This window comes from Stegostoma tigrinum, chromosome 37 (genome assembly GCF_030684315.1).
Source record: "Stegostoma tigrinum isolate sSteTig4 chromosome 37, sSteTig4.hap1, whole genome shotgun sequence".
In the NCBI taxonomy this organism is placed as follows: Eukaryota; Metazoa; Chordata; class Chondrichthyes; order Orectolobiformes; family Stegostomatidae; genus Stegostoma; species Stegostoma tigrinum.
Window position 1 is genome coordinate 5,250,639 of NC_081390.1, and position 14,555 is coordinate 5,265,193.

General features: G+C 47.2%; 1 protein-coding gene across 4 annotated transcripts in view; it reads left to right on the forward strand.

Moving 5' to 3' along the window:
* Positions 1 to 1,577: 1,577 nt before the first annotated feature.
* opn4a (opsin 4a (melanopsin)) overlaps positions 1,578 to 14,555 on the forward strand; it is a 101,637-nt gene continuing 88,659 nt past the window's right edge. For 3 of the 4 annotated variants that reach the window (XM_048563752.2, XM_059640357.1, XM_048563751.2), the window contains exon 1: positions 1,578 to 1,848. In XM_048563752.2, the coding sequence (XP_048419709.2) occupies positions 1,726 to 1,848 (123 nt within the window). In that variant the 5' untranslated portion in view covers positions 1,578 to 1,725. Of the gene's footprint in view, positions 1,849 to 2,743; positions 2,812 to 14,555 lie in introns of those variants that run through there. The other variant, XM_048563753.2, reaches the window with a different exon arrangement.

The following is a 14,555-nucleotide window of genomic DNA, read 5'->3' on the forward strand; positions in this document are numbered from 1 at the left end:
GTGGTGGCTCAGTGGTTAGCACTGCTGCCTCACTGTGCCAGGAGCCTGCGTTCAATTTCATCCTCAGGTGACTGTCTGTCTGGAGTTTGCACATTCTCCCTGTGTCTGTTTGGGTTTCCTCCAGGTGCTCCAGTTTCCTCCCATAGTCTGAAGATGTTAGGGTGGATTGGCCATGCTAAATAGCCCCATAGCGTCCACAGCTGTGCAGGCAAGGTGGATTAGCCATGGGAAATGTGGGTATGATTCTCTTTGAGGGTTGGTGTAAACTCAATGGGCTGAATGGCCTGCTTCCACACTGTAGGGATTTAAGTGCATTGTGTTTAAAAAGGATTTGGATTTACTTGAGACAGTATCACCCACAGCTCAAAATGGTACCAGTACGTTTTGCTGTAGAATATTCCCCAGAATCACAGAATTATTTTGATGCAGAAGGAGGCCATTTGGCCTGGCTCTTTGAATGAACATTTCATTTGTGCCTTTATTCTCCCCACATCCTGCACACTCTTCCTTTTCAGGAAATTAATTTCCCCTTGAAAGCTTCAGTTGAACCTGTCACCAGCCTCTCTTAGGCAGTGCATAACAGACTGTATGAAAAAAAGCTTTTTCCTCAAGTCATTTATGCATCTTTTTCCCCTGGAGAAAAGATCTTGCTGTAAGTCTTTCTATATTTCTTCCACATGCAGATAGACCCCTAGATTGTGCCATTATAATTATGTAATTTACATTGCCTCTTTTCACGCTTTCCACCAAATCATCTCCCTTCATGCAGCTTTGTGTTAAATTTCATCAGCTCTGTGTGTCTTGTCCATTACACCTGCTCATCAGTGCCCTCCTAATGACTCCTCCTCTATGTTCACACATTCGGTATCATTTGCAAAGCTGTGCCACAGGCAGGGAACGTTGACCCCACTGCACAAGTTCCCCCTGACAATATCAGGGAGGGTGAAGAGACAACTTCATGACATTCAGGAGAACATTGGTCATGTAATTATTTTGATAAAATAGAGCTGAGAAAGGAACAGTGAAACAAATCCAAGTCAATTTCATTATGATATATCAATAGGAGCAAAGATTCAACTATTAAATCTCTGGAAGCCCACCTTCTACCTTCCCATCTGAACTGTAACTGTTCTCCACTACTTTATGACTCTTAACCATCTTTATTTCCACTACTCCTTCTGTCACCTTACTACCGTCATGTTGACCACTCCAATATGAGGTGGTTTGTCAATTAAACCCATCGGAAGGCCATTCACAAGGCAATAAAAGACATGGAGAGTGTGATAACACTGCCGAGAGGGAGTGGTTCTGAGTGTAGGGGGCCAGCACTGTCTAAACTCCCACCCTCTCCGGCTGAGCCAGGGGTTTTTGAGCCAGACGCCGTTTGCCCATTGATTGGAGGATCTGAGGATTTGTTGGATCAAATTGAACACTCGAAAAACGCGACAATTTCCTTTTTTGCATTGACGTTGGGAGACTGGCACATTACCATCCACGTGTTTCCAAACGGTTTTTCCCTGTGACTCTTTAAAGAGCTACAGCACCCCACCCCCTCCCCCCTTTCGGATTTGAGTCAATGTGACTCTCTCTATCTCTTCTCCCTCCCACAATTTTGTTCAAAATAGCCAGGGAACAGTTTGCCAGCGTCCGGAACACCCTCTTACGTGCAGTCGCTTGCTTTCTCGGGCACTGTCCAACTTGGTGAGCCAGATCAAGTGGTGCAGGATGAATGGCCTCAGCGTCCGGAGACTGGAGCAATGTCAGGAAGGTGGAAACTGCACCAGGACTGTCTGGAATGAATCTGCAGGCGCCTTGGGAATGCTCGACCTGCCCCCAGCCAGAGTGACGGTAGGGAGCTGTCACTGCGTCCTTTTTGTCCATCTCTGTCCTTCTGTCCCCTGTTGTGTATCTCTGCAGCATTTCACACACTGTGCTGTTTGCATGTAATCTGTGCGCTGTCACTGATTCGGAATAGATTGAAATTTCCGTTCTCCCTCAGCCTGGTGGCTAACGCTGCGGACACTTTGTTCACATCGGAATGTGATACTTTTAGCTGTATCTCAGCGCCACCCTCCCAACACCGTCAAAGCCGGCAGCAAACTGCAAGCGTCCATTCAAATTGAAAACAGAAGGTTCATCTTTTTCAAAACAAAACCCTGCCAATTCCGGATATTTCACATTTCGCAGGTTTGAAGGGATTTGGTGTGGTCTTTCTCCACGCAGCTTCCACTACATTTTCACTCTGTGAGTCTGCTTGGTTAGATAGTTTATTTATCCAGTGCCCCCCGACTTCTATGTTCCTTTTTCAGGCGATTTTCTGATTCAGAAATGATTTTGCCTTTGCATTTGTTCACAAGTCTCTCTCTCGCTGTCAATCTTCACTCTCACCTTCCCCTCGTCGCCACATTCCTCCCCATTTTCGTTTTAAACCAATAATCCCCAGACTCACTCAGCCTTCTTTATTTGCCCCTGTGAGTGCAGTTCAGACAAACTGAGACCTGCAAATTTGGCATTCTAGTAATGCCTCAAATATCAAAGACTAGGTTCCAGCCAGAATGCACTTTTCGTTAAAGGTTAAAACCACGAAACATTTCAGGTTGGAAATTTAATAAAACGAAACCGATCGTAAAATGAACTTTGTTTTTCTGGATTTGAGAAGGTGCAAAATGCGGGGAAGAATTGCCCGGAGTAGCAGGCGTGGAATGTAGTGGGGATGATAGAGTGAGAGTTAGCGTAGGAACACCTGGAGGATATGCACAGTTCACAGGATCGGCTCCAACTGGAAAACTGGAATGACGGACTTCAGTCGAGGTGATACGGCAGGAAACCATTAACCACATTGGGAAAGTGACAGCATTAGAGAGGCCGGTCTCAGTGGGAGAGTTACAGTATTAGAGAGGCCGGTCTGAGTGGGAGAGTTACAGTGTTAGAGAGGCCGGTCTCAGTTGGAGAGTTACAGTGTTAGAGAGCCCGGTCTCAGTGAGAGATATACAGCGTTAGAGAGGCCGGTCTCAGTGGGAGAGTTACAGTATTAGAGAGGCCGGTGTCAGTGAGAGAGATACAGCAATAGAGAGGCCGGTCTCAGTTGGAGAGTTACAGTATTAGAGAGGCCGGTCACAGTGGGAGAGATACAGCATTAGAGAGGCCGGTCTCAGTTGGAGAGTTACAGTATTAGAGAGGCCGGTCACAGTGGGAGAGATACAGCATTACAGAGGCCGGCTTTAGTGGGAGAGTTATAGTATTAGAGAGGTCAGTCTCATTGGGAGAGTTACAGTATACTGTGGTCGGTCTGAGTGGGAGAGTTACACTATTAGGGAGACCGGTCTCAGGGAGAGTTGCAGTATTACCGAGGTCGGTCTGAGTGGGAGAGTTACACTGCTAGAGAGGTTGGTCTCAGTGGCAGAGTTACAGTATTGCAGAGGTCGGTCTCAGTGGGAGAGTTACAGAATTAGAGAGGCCGGTCTCAGAGGGAGAGTTACAGAATTAGAGAGGCCGGTCTCAGAGGGAGAGTTGCAGTATTAGAGAGGCTGGCTTTAGTGGGAGAGTTAGAGTATTAGAGAGGCCGGTCTCAGAGGGAGAGTTACAGAATTAGAGAGGTCGGTCTCAGAGGGAGAGTTACAGAATTAGAGAGGCCGGTCTCAGAGGGAGAGTTACAGTATTAGAGAGGCCGGCTTTAGTGGAGAGTTACAGTATTACAGAGGTCAGTCTCAGTTGGAGAGTTACAGTATTAGAGAGGCCGGTCTCAGAGGGAGAGTTACAGTATTAGAGAGGCCGGCTTTAGTGGAGAGTTACAGTATTACAGAGGTCAGTCTCAGTTGGAGAGTTACAGTATTAGAGAGGCCGGTCTCAGTTGGATAGTTACAGCATTAGAGAGACTGGCTTTAGAGGGAGAGTTAGAGTATTAGAGAGGCCGGTCTCTATGGAGCGTTTCAGCATTAGAGAGGCCGGTCTCAGAGGGCGAGTTACAGCATTATAGACGCCGGTCTCAGAGGGAGAGTTACAGCATTAGAGAGGTCGGTCTCAGTGGGAGAGTTGCAGTATTAGAGAGGCTGGCTTTAGTGGGAGAGTTACAGTATTAGAGAGGCCAGTCTCAGTGGGAGAGTTACAGCATTAGAGAGGCCGGTCTCAGAGGGAGAGTTACAGCATTATAGAGGCCGGTCTCAGAGGGAGAGTTACAGCATTAGAGAGGTCGGTCTCATTGGGAGAGTTGCAGTATTAGAGAGGCTGGCTTTAGTGGGAGAGTTACAGTATTAGAGAGGCCAGTCTCAGTGGGAGAGTTACAGCATTAGAGAGGTCGGTCTCAGTGGGAGAGTTGCAGTATTAGACAGGCTGGCTTTAGTGGGAGAGTTACAGTATTAGAGAGGCCGGTCTCAGAGGGAGAGTTACAGCATTAGAGAGGTTTGGCTTTAGAGGGAGAGTTAGAGTATTAGAGAGGCCGGTCTCAGAGGGAGAGTTACAGCATTAGAGAGTGTCTAGGCCCGAAACGCCAGCTTTTGTGCTCCTGAGATGCTGCTTGGCCTGCTGTGTTCATCCAGCTCCACACTTTGTTATCTCGGATTCTCCAGCATCTGCAGTTCCCACTATCTCTGCTGCCCAACTTGCTGAGTTTCTCCAGCTCTTTGTGTTTTTCAGAATTCCAGCATCCACCATTCTTTATATTTATTTCAGTTTTACGAGACTGGTTTCAACAGGAAAGTGACAGATTAGGTTTCCCTGGGAAACTAACAGTATTAGAAGGTTGAGTCTCAAGGACAGAGTTTCAATGTTACCGGGATGGGTTGCAATGAAAGAGTTACATTCTTAAACAAAAGGAGTTAAGTAGGACTGTTACTGTATCAGAGAGAGAGAGAGACTCGTTCAAAGGGAGAATTGTAACAGAGCGATGTGCTTGAATGGGAAAGTTACCGTATTGGACCCAGTGGTTTTGATGGTAAAGTTAGTGTCAGGGAGATGGATTTCAATGGGAGAGTTAAAGTGTTGGAGAGCTAACTTTCCAATTTGGAGGTTGACAGTATTAGTCAGAGAGCAGCCCATGTTGGACTGGGGTGGACAAAGACAGAAATCATACAACGCCAGGTTATAGTCCAACAAGTTTATTTGCAATCACAAGCTTTCAGAGCAGTGACAGAGGAGCAGCATTCTGAACGCTTGTGTTTTCAAACAAACCTGTTGGATTATTAAAATGTGCAGCTTCTGACTACAGTATGAGAATCAGGATTTCAATGGAAGAATTACAAGGTTTTAAATAAACAAGAATCAATGGGAGAGTTACAAAATGAAAGAGAATTTTAACTGGCAGAGTTACAGTATTAAGCAGACAGGTTTCAGTGGAAGAGTTACAGTGTTAAAGGGGAAGGTTTTAATTGGAGAGTTAAAAGGACATGTTTCCATGGGAGAGTTACATTGTTGGAGCAATGGGAATGAATGGGAGTTAGAGTAATTGGTAGATTGATTTCAGTGGGAGAATTCAGTATTAAAGAGGGGTGTTTCAATGGAAAGTGTACATTGTTAAATAAAGGGGTTTCAGTGTGAGAATGACATTAATAAAGAAATTGATTTTAATCGAAAAGTGACAGGATTAGAGGCAGGTTTCAATGGGAGAGTTACAGTGGTAGAGTGATGGACTTCAGTGAATGAGTTTTGAATGATAATTAGAGAGTTACAGTACGGGAGAGGCAGGTTTCAATGGAAGAGTTGCACTGTGAGAAAAATGGGTGAAATTAGGAAAGCTACAGTATTAAAGAGACAGGTTTCATTGGGGCAGTTACAATATTAGAAACACAGGTTTCAATGGGAGAATTACTTGTTAAATTGACAGGTTTCAGTTTAAGAGTAACATTATTAGAGACAGGTTTCAATTGGGGAGTCATAGTCTATGCTGAGACAGGTTTTAATGACAGAATTACAGTGTTGCAGAAAAGGATTTCAATGAAAAAGTCATAACGTTAGAGGAAGGGGCACCAGCAGAACAGCTACAGTATAAAAGAAAAGGGTATTGACAGGAAAGTTATGGTATTAAAATAACAATATGAGAGAAAGGGATTTCAATCAGGAGTTACAGTATAGGAGATAATAAAATGTAAGGCTGGATGAACACAGCAGGCCCAGCAGCATCTCAGGAGCACAAAAGCTGACGTTTCGGGCCTAGACCCTTCATCAGAGAGGGGGATGGGGTGAGGGTTCTGGAATAAATAGGGAGAGAGGGGGAGGAGGACCGAAGATGGAGAGAAAAGAAAATAGGTGGAGAGGAGAGTATAGGTGGGGAGGTAGGGAGGTAGGGAGGGGATAGGTCAGTCCAGGGAAGACGGACAGGTCAAGGAGGTGGGATGAGGTTAGTAGGTAGGAGATGGAGGTGCGGCTTGGGGTGGGAGGAAGGAATGGGTGAGAGGAAGAACAGGTTAGGGAGGCAGAGACAGGTTGGGCTGGTTTTGGGATGCAGTGGGTGGAGTGGAAGGGCTGGGCTGGTTGTGTGGTGCAGTGGGGGAGGGGACGAACTGGGCTGGTTTTGGGATGCAGTGGGGGAAGGGGAGATTTTGAAGCTGGTGAAGTCCGCATTGATACCATTGGGCTGCAGGGTTCACAAGCGTAATATGAGTTGCTGTTCCTGCAACCTTCGGGTGGCATCATTGTGGCACTGCAGGAGGCCCATGATGGACATGTCATCTAAAGAATGGGAGGGGGAGTGGAAATGGTTTGCAACTGGGAGGTGCAGTTGTTTATTGCGAACCGAGCAGAGGTGTTCTGCAAAGCGGTCCCCAAGCCTCCGCTTGGTTTTCCCAATGTAGAGGAAGCCACACCGGATACAATGGATACAGTATATCACATTGGCAGATGTGCAGGTGAACCTCTGCTTAATATGGAAAGTCATCTTGGGGCCTGGGATAGGGGTGAGGGAGGAGGTGTGGGGGCAAGTGTAGCACTTCCTGCGGTTGCAGGGGAAGGTGCCGGGTGTGGTGGGGTTGGAGGGCAGTGTGGAGTGAACAAGGGAGTCACAGAGAGAGTGGTCTCTCCGGAAAGCAGACAACGGTGGGGATGGACAAATGTCTTGGGTGGTGGGGTCGGATTGTAGACGGCGGAAGTGTTGGAGGATGATGCGTTGTATCCGGATGTTGGTGGGGTGGTGTGTGAGAACGAGGGGAATCTTCTTTGGGTGGTTGTGGCGGGGGCGGGGTGTGAGGGATGTGTTGCGGGAAACGCGGGAGACGCGGTCAAGGGCGTTCTCGACCACTGTGGGGGGAAATTTGCGGTCCTTGAAGAACTTGGACATCTGGGATGTGCGGGAGTGGAATGCCTCATCGTGGGAGCAGATGCAGCTGTGGCGGAGGAATTGGGAATTGGGGATGGAATTTTTGCAGGAGGGTGGGTGGGAGGAGGTGTATTCTAGGTAGCTGTGGGAGTCGGTGGGCTTGAAATGGACATCAGTTACAAGCTGGTTGCCTGAGTTAGAGACTGAGAGGTCTAGGAAGGTGAGGGATGTGCTGGAGATGGCGCAGGTGAACTGAAGGTTGGGGTGGAAGGTGTTGGTGAAGTGGATGAACTGTTCGAGCTCCTCTGGGGAGCAAGAGGCGGTGCCGATACAGTCATCAATGTAACAGAGGAAGAGGTGGATTTGGGGCCTGTGTATGTGCGGAAGAGGGACTGTTCCATGTAACCTACAAAGAGGCAGGCATAGCTGGGGCCCATGCGGGTGCCCATGGCCACCCCCTTTGTCTGTAGGAAGTGGGAGGAATCGAAAGAGAAGTTGTTGAGGGTGAGGACAAGTTCGGCTAGGCGGATGAGGGTGTCGGTGGAGGGGGACTGGCCGGACCTGCGGGACAGGAAGAAGCGGAGGGCCTTGAGGCCATCTGCATGCGGAATACAGGTGTATAGGGACTGGACGTCCATGGTGAAAATGAGGTGTTGGGAGCCAGGGAATTGGAAGCCCTGGAGGAGGTGGAGGGTGTGGGTGGTATCACGGACGTAGGTAGGGAGTTCCTGGACCAAAGGGGAGAAAATGGAGTCCAGATAGGTGGAGATGAGTTCGGTGGGGCAGAAACAGGCTGAGACAACGGGTCGACCAGGGCAGGCAGGTTTGTGGATTTTGGGAAGGAGATAGAAACGGGCCGTGCGGGGTTGGGGAACAATGAGATTGGAGGCTGTGGGTGGGACGTCACCTGAGGTGATGAGGTCATAAATGGTGTTGGAGATGATGGTTTGTGCTCAGGGGTGGAGTCATGATAAAGGGGGCGGTAGGAGGTGGTATCGGAGAGTTGGCCTCGGCGATGTAGAGGTCAGTGCGCCATAATACCACTGCACCACGCCTGTCCCGCAGGCCTGACCAGTCCCCCTCCACCGACACCCTCATCCGCCTAGCCGAACTCGTCCTCACCCACAACAACTTCTCTTTCGATTCCTCCCACTTCCTACAGACAAAGTGGGTGGCCATGGGCACCCGCATGGGCCCCAGCTATGCCTGCCTCTTTGTAGGTTATGTCGAATAGTCCCTCTTCCGCACCTACACAGGCCTCAAACCCCACCTCTTCCTCCGTTACATTGATGACTCTATCGGCGCCGCCTCTTGCTCCCCAGTGGAGCTCGAACAGTTCATCCACTTCACCAACACCTTCCACCCCAACCTTCAGTTCACCTGGACCATCTCCAGCACATCCCTCACCTTCCTGGACCTCTCAGTCTCCATCTCAGGCAACCAGCTTGTAACTGATGTCCATTTCAAGCCCACCGACTCCCACAGCTACCTAGAATACACCTCCTCCCACCCACCCTCCTGCAAAAATTCCATCCCCTATTCCCAATTCCTCCGCCTCCGCCGCATCTGCACCCACGATGAGGCATTCCAATCCCGCACATCCCAGATGTCCAAGTTCTTCAAGGACAGTGGTCGAGAACGCCCTTGACCGCGTCTCCTGCATTTCCCGCAACACACCCCTCACACCCCACCCCCGCCACAACCACCCAAACAGGATCCCCCTCATTCTCACACACCACCCCACCAACCTCCGGATACAACGCATCATCCTCCAACACTTCCGCCGTCTACAATCCGACCCCACCACCCAAGACATTTGTCCATCCCCACCGTTGTCTGCTTTCCGGAGAGACCACTCTCTCCATGACTCCCTTGTTCGCTCCACACTGCCCTCCAACCCCACCACACCCGGCACCTTCCCCTGCAACCACAGGAAATGCTACACTTGCCCCCACACCTCCTCCCTCACCCCTATCCCAGGACCCAAGATGACTTTCCATATTAAGCAGAGGTTCACCTGCACATCTGCCAATGTGGTATACTGCATCCATTGTATCCGGTGTGGCTTCCTCTACATTGGGGAAACGAAGCGGAGGCTTGGGGACCGCTTTGCAGAACACCTCTGCTCGGTTCGCAATAAACAACTGCACCTCCCAGTTGCAAACCATTTCCACTCCCCCTCCCATTCTTTAGATGACATGTCCATCATGGGCCTCCTGCAGTGCCACAATGATGCCACCTGAAGGTTGCAGGAACAGCAACTCATATTCCGCTTGGGAACTCTGCAGCCCAATGGTATCAATGTGGACTTCACCAGCTTCAAAATCTCCCCTTCCCCCACCGCATCCCAAAACCAGCCCAGTTCGTCCCCTCCCCCCACTGCACCACACAACCAGCCCAGCTCTTCCACTCCACCCACTGCATCCCAAAACCAGCCCAACCTGTCTCTGCCTCCCTAACCTGTTCTTCCTCTCACCCATCCCTTCCTCCCACCCCAAGCCGCACCTCCATCTCCTACCTACTAACCTCATCCCACCTCCTTGACCTGTCCGTCTTCCCTGGACTGACCTATCCCCTCCCTACCTCCCCACCTATACTCTCCTCTCCACCTATCTTCTTTTCTCTCCATCTTCGGTCCACCTACCCCTCTCTCCCAATTTATTCCAGAACCCTCACCCCATCCCCCTCTCTGATGAAGGGTCTAGGCCCGAAACGTCAGCATTTGTGCTCCTGAGATGCTGCTTGGCCTGCTGTGTTCATCCAGCCTCACATTTTATTATCTTGGATTCTCCAGCATCTGCAGTTCCCAGTATCACTGTTACGGTATTGGAGATCAGTTTCGAGGGGAGAGTGGGACATCTACAATATTAGAGTGACAAATGTAAACGGCTAAGCTACAGTATTAGAGAGACGGGTTTAAATGGCAGAGTTACAGTGTCAGTGAGATGGGATTCAATGTCAGTTTCATAGCAATAGCAAGACAGCTGTTAATGAGAGAACTACACTATGAGAGGCACGGTTTTCAGTTGGAGAGTTACAGTATTAAACCGAGCAGTTTCAATGGGACAGTTGGAGAAAAGAGTTTCATTGAGAAAATTACAGTGTTAGAGAGAGGGATTTTCAATGGCAGTGTCACAGCCAAACAGAGATGGATTTCATTGGGGGAGTTGCTCTGTTAGAGACAGAAATTTCAATAAGAGAGTTAAAGTATTAAAGAGCGTGGTTTCAATGTGTGTGCAGGAGAATTACAGTAAGAGAGAAATGAGTTGCAGTGAGAATTATGGTATGGATGGCAGGTTTCAATTGGTTAATTATGCCATTAGAGATGAATTTCAGTGGGAGAGTTTCGGAAACAGAGTAATGGGTGGGAGAGTTAGAATATTAGAAAGGCAGATTTTAATCTAGACATCATGGTATTAGATAAACAAGTTTCAATGCTTGAGTTGTAGTGTCAGGGAGTGAGGTTTCAATAGGTAAATGTAGTATTGGAGAGGCAGATTTTATGAGAATGGTCACAGACTAGGGTCACAAATTTTAATGGGAGAGTAGCTGTATTGGAGAAACAGCTTTTATTGGCAGACTTTCAGTATTAGAAAGATAAATGTAGAAATTATTGGAAAGAAAATTGGGAAAGTTACAGTATTACAGCCACGGGCTTTGATAGGATAGTGGATGTAGTATTAATTCTGAAGAAAAGTCAGACCAGACTCGAAACATTAATTCTGTTTCTCTCTCCATGGATGCTGTCAGATTTGCTGAATTTCTCTAACATTCCCTGTGTTTGTTACAGTTACAGCTCGGGCATTACAGTGGGTGAGCCATAGTAATACAGAGAGACAAATTAGTGAGACAAGTTGAGTATGAGAAAGAGACACATTTAAATGGCAGTGTTACGTTATTAGTGAGTGTGGTTTCAATGGGATAGTTACAGGATTCCAGAATTAAGTTCATTGGGAGAATTACGACATTACAGGGATTTCATTGGGAGAGTTACAGCAACAGAACATTGGGTTTCAATGGGAGCATTACAGTATTAGAAAGATGTGCTCCAATGGTGGAGGTACATTTGTAGAGAGAGGTTTTATGAGGTTTCATTAGGAGAATGACATATCAGAGAGACCAGTTTCAATATGAGTGTTACAATATTAGAAAGACAGTTTTCAATGGGAGAGTTACACTGTTAAGTGACGGATTTCAATGGGAAGGTTACAGTCTTTGTGTGACAGTGCTTGTTGTGGATTTTGAAGTGTTTGAACAACAGACCTAGAAGGGAACATTGCTGTACTCGTATGAGAGGGAGGGATTCCAATGGACTGAACAAGCATTCTTTACATTTTCATATTCCCAAATATGATCTTTTTTTGAGTTCAGGTCTGAATTTTATTTGCTTATTTCTATTTCTATTTAACATCTGCTTTCCATTGTGAATTTGACAGCTCTATGTTTTCATTTTTTTAATTTAACAACTAATTCCAATCTTGTGTGTAAGGCTGTGTTCAGTTATTCTGACTTTAAATTCCCAGACCAAGAACCTTAACCTTAATCCAATATGACAGATTTTTCACCCCAAATAGTTACTAGCCCATGAAAACTCATAAAAAGATGTGATTTCTGTGCAGTACATTTGGTTCAGTTACTTGCATTCTCGCTTCTGATTCTATCCCACTTGTGAAGAGAATACAAATTCAAATTGCTGATTCGCAGTGACTGGATTGGTACTTCACAGTGAGTTGCATTTTTCTTCAAAAAGAAATATCTATGTAACATCCTTTACGACTTCAAGTTTTTCCAAAGTGACAAAACACAAACTACAATCCACTCAAGCTACAAAGACCATTTGTTTCCAAGCCAAAGAATAAAAAACCTTACTTTTTCAAAAGAATCCATCTTGATATATGCTGGTGAAAGAAATAGTCACAGACCCATCACTTGAAATCTTCAAAACCTAGCCTGAGATCATTTTATTATCCATTCTGCTAATCTTACAAGTCAGACCTGGTTTTCTCTGCCTGTATGAACTTGGCATAACATAGGCATTAGTCATTGATGCCAACGCAAGCTAAACAGAAGCAGAAGCAGAAGAGCTCAGAATCGGGGCAGTGCAAACACTGTGAAAAGTTTGAAGTCAGGTATTAGACAGCTGGCATCCAGTGAATCCCTAGAGAAGTAAAGGGATGTAGGAGTATACTTAAAGTGGAAATCAGGAGTCAAAATAGGGGCTTGGGATAGCTTTAGCAACTAAGGTTAAAGAGAATCCCAAGAGGTTTTACTAATACATTTAAAGGCAAAAAAGTAACTAGGGAGAGAATAGAGCCCCTTAAAGATCAACAAGGCTGTCCATGTGTGGAAGGGCAGGAGATGGGTAAGATACAAAACAAATATTTTGTGTCAGTATTTACTGTGGAGAAGGACGTGGGAATTAGGGAACTTGGGGAAATAAATAGTGATGTTTTGATAGGTGTCCATTATTATAGACAAGGAGGTGTTGGAGATTTTAAGACACATTAAGTTAAATAAATTCCCAGCTGTAAATCTGATTATGTGTACCCGAGCAGTCTGTGGGAAGCTAGGGAAGTGATTGCAGGGCCCCTTGCTGAGATATTTGCATCATCGGCCATGGATGAGGTGCCAGATGAGTGGAGGTTAGCTAACACGGTGCCATTATTTAAGAAAAGTGGTAAGGAAAGGCCGGGGGACTAAAGATCAGTGAGCCTGATGTCAGTGGTGGGTAAGTTGTACAGGGGATTTGGAGGGACAGGATTTCCATGCATTTGGAAAGGCAAGGTCTGATTAGGAATACTCAGCTTGTTTTTGCATGTGGGAAATTGTGTCTGATTAACTTGACTGAGGTTTTGAAGAGGTGTCAAGGAAGGTTGGTGAAGGCAGAGCAGTAGACATTGTCTATATGGACTTCAGCAAAGTGTTAAACAAGGTTCTGCACGGCACACTGGCTAGCAAGTTTAGATAACATGGGATCCAGTGGATCTAGCCAATTGGGTACAAAACTGACTTCAAGGTGTGAGTCGGAGGGTGGTGGTAAAGGGTTACTCTGGGACGGGTTGCGGTTGCATCGTCTGCATCCCCCTTCTCACAAGGACCCCATTGCCCTTTACTCACTTGACAAAAAAGCTCAGCTAAAATGTTACATTCACTCCAAGATGATCCTCGAGACATGCACAGTAGCCTTGATGGGGATAGTCAGGTGGCCCCACCATTGTTGAATATGCATGGGTGAGTGGTGTTCTTCCTGAAAACTGAGTACCTCGTTTTGGAGAGAGTTCTTACTGTTGGTGCAACATTCTTCTCTCTTGACCTTCTGGAGGTATTTGCTCAGAGGGTCATTTTGTTGAATGTCCCACTTTTTGTTCCATCAGAGCTCCTTCTCCCTCAACTCTGCTTGGGGAGGTAAAGTCTGGCATGGTACCACTACTGCTCGATCTGAGACACATTTACTCCTTCAGGTTTTCATCTGCCCCAGCCCACCGGGGGATGTCTTGGAGGGTACGTTCACCCTCCAGTACAAGGGCAAGGAGTATGCCACCACCCCCTCTACCACCCCACCACGACACACTCCCTCTGACCCTGCCTCAGCCCCTGCAGGAAGAAGTTGCCTTCGCTGACACTGCTCTTACTGATACCAGTGAGGTGAGGGCACCCAGCCAGTGGGACGGTGGGGGTTGGTAGTGGGCGATGGTTGTGGTGTGGGTTGAGCTTCTGCTGGGAATCTTGTCTATCTTGTTGGCCCCTTTCTTCCCCGGAGATCTTGAGGGTAAAGGGACGCATGCTACAAATCATGGTTTGTTTCAGAGGCACAGGGCTACTGTTCATAAATGTACATGTGCCTCCAATGGGACCTGAGTAGATGAACTTCTTCAGAGAAGTGTCTGCTCTTCTTAGCTCCATTGAGGACGGCGAACTCATTCTTCTTGGGGTATTTTAATTGCTTCCTAGAGGGGAAGGACCATGGCAGCACCCAGAACAGTTCATCATCCATGGGGAATAAGGGACTTGGTTAAGACCTTTGATGTGGTAGATGTCTGGCAAAATCTCCATCCTGATTCCATGGTCTTCACCTTTGTGAGGACAGGGATTGGAGCATCCAGAATTGGCTACGTCTGCCTTTGCAGAGTGTGGCCTCTTGTGTTCCAAAGGCCCCCATGTGGCTGGTGCCATCCCCTGATCATGACTTTGGATGTGGGTGAGTCTCATTCTATTCCGCACCGTGACAAGGTCGGCATATTGGCCCATTAACAATGCACTGTTGGAGGACAAGCATTTGCGGGACTTATTTTGTCACTTCTGGACCAGC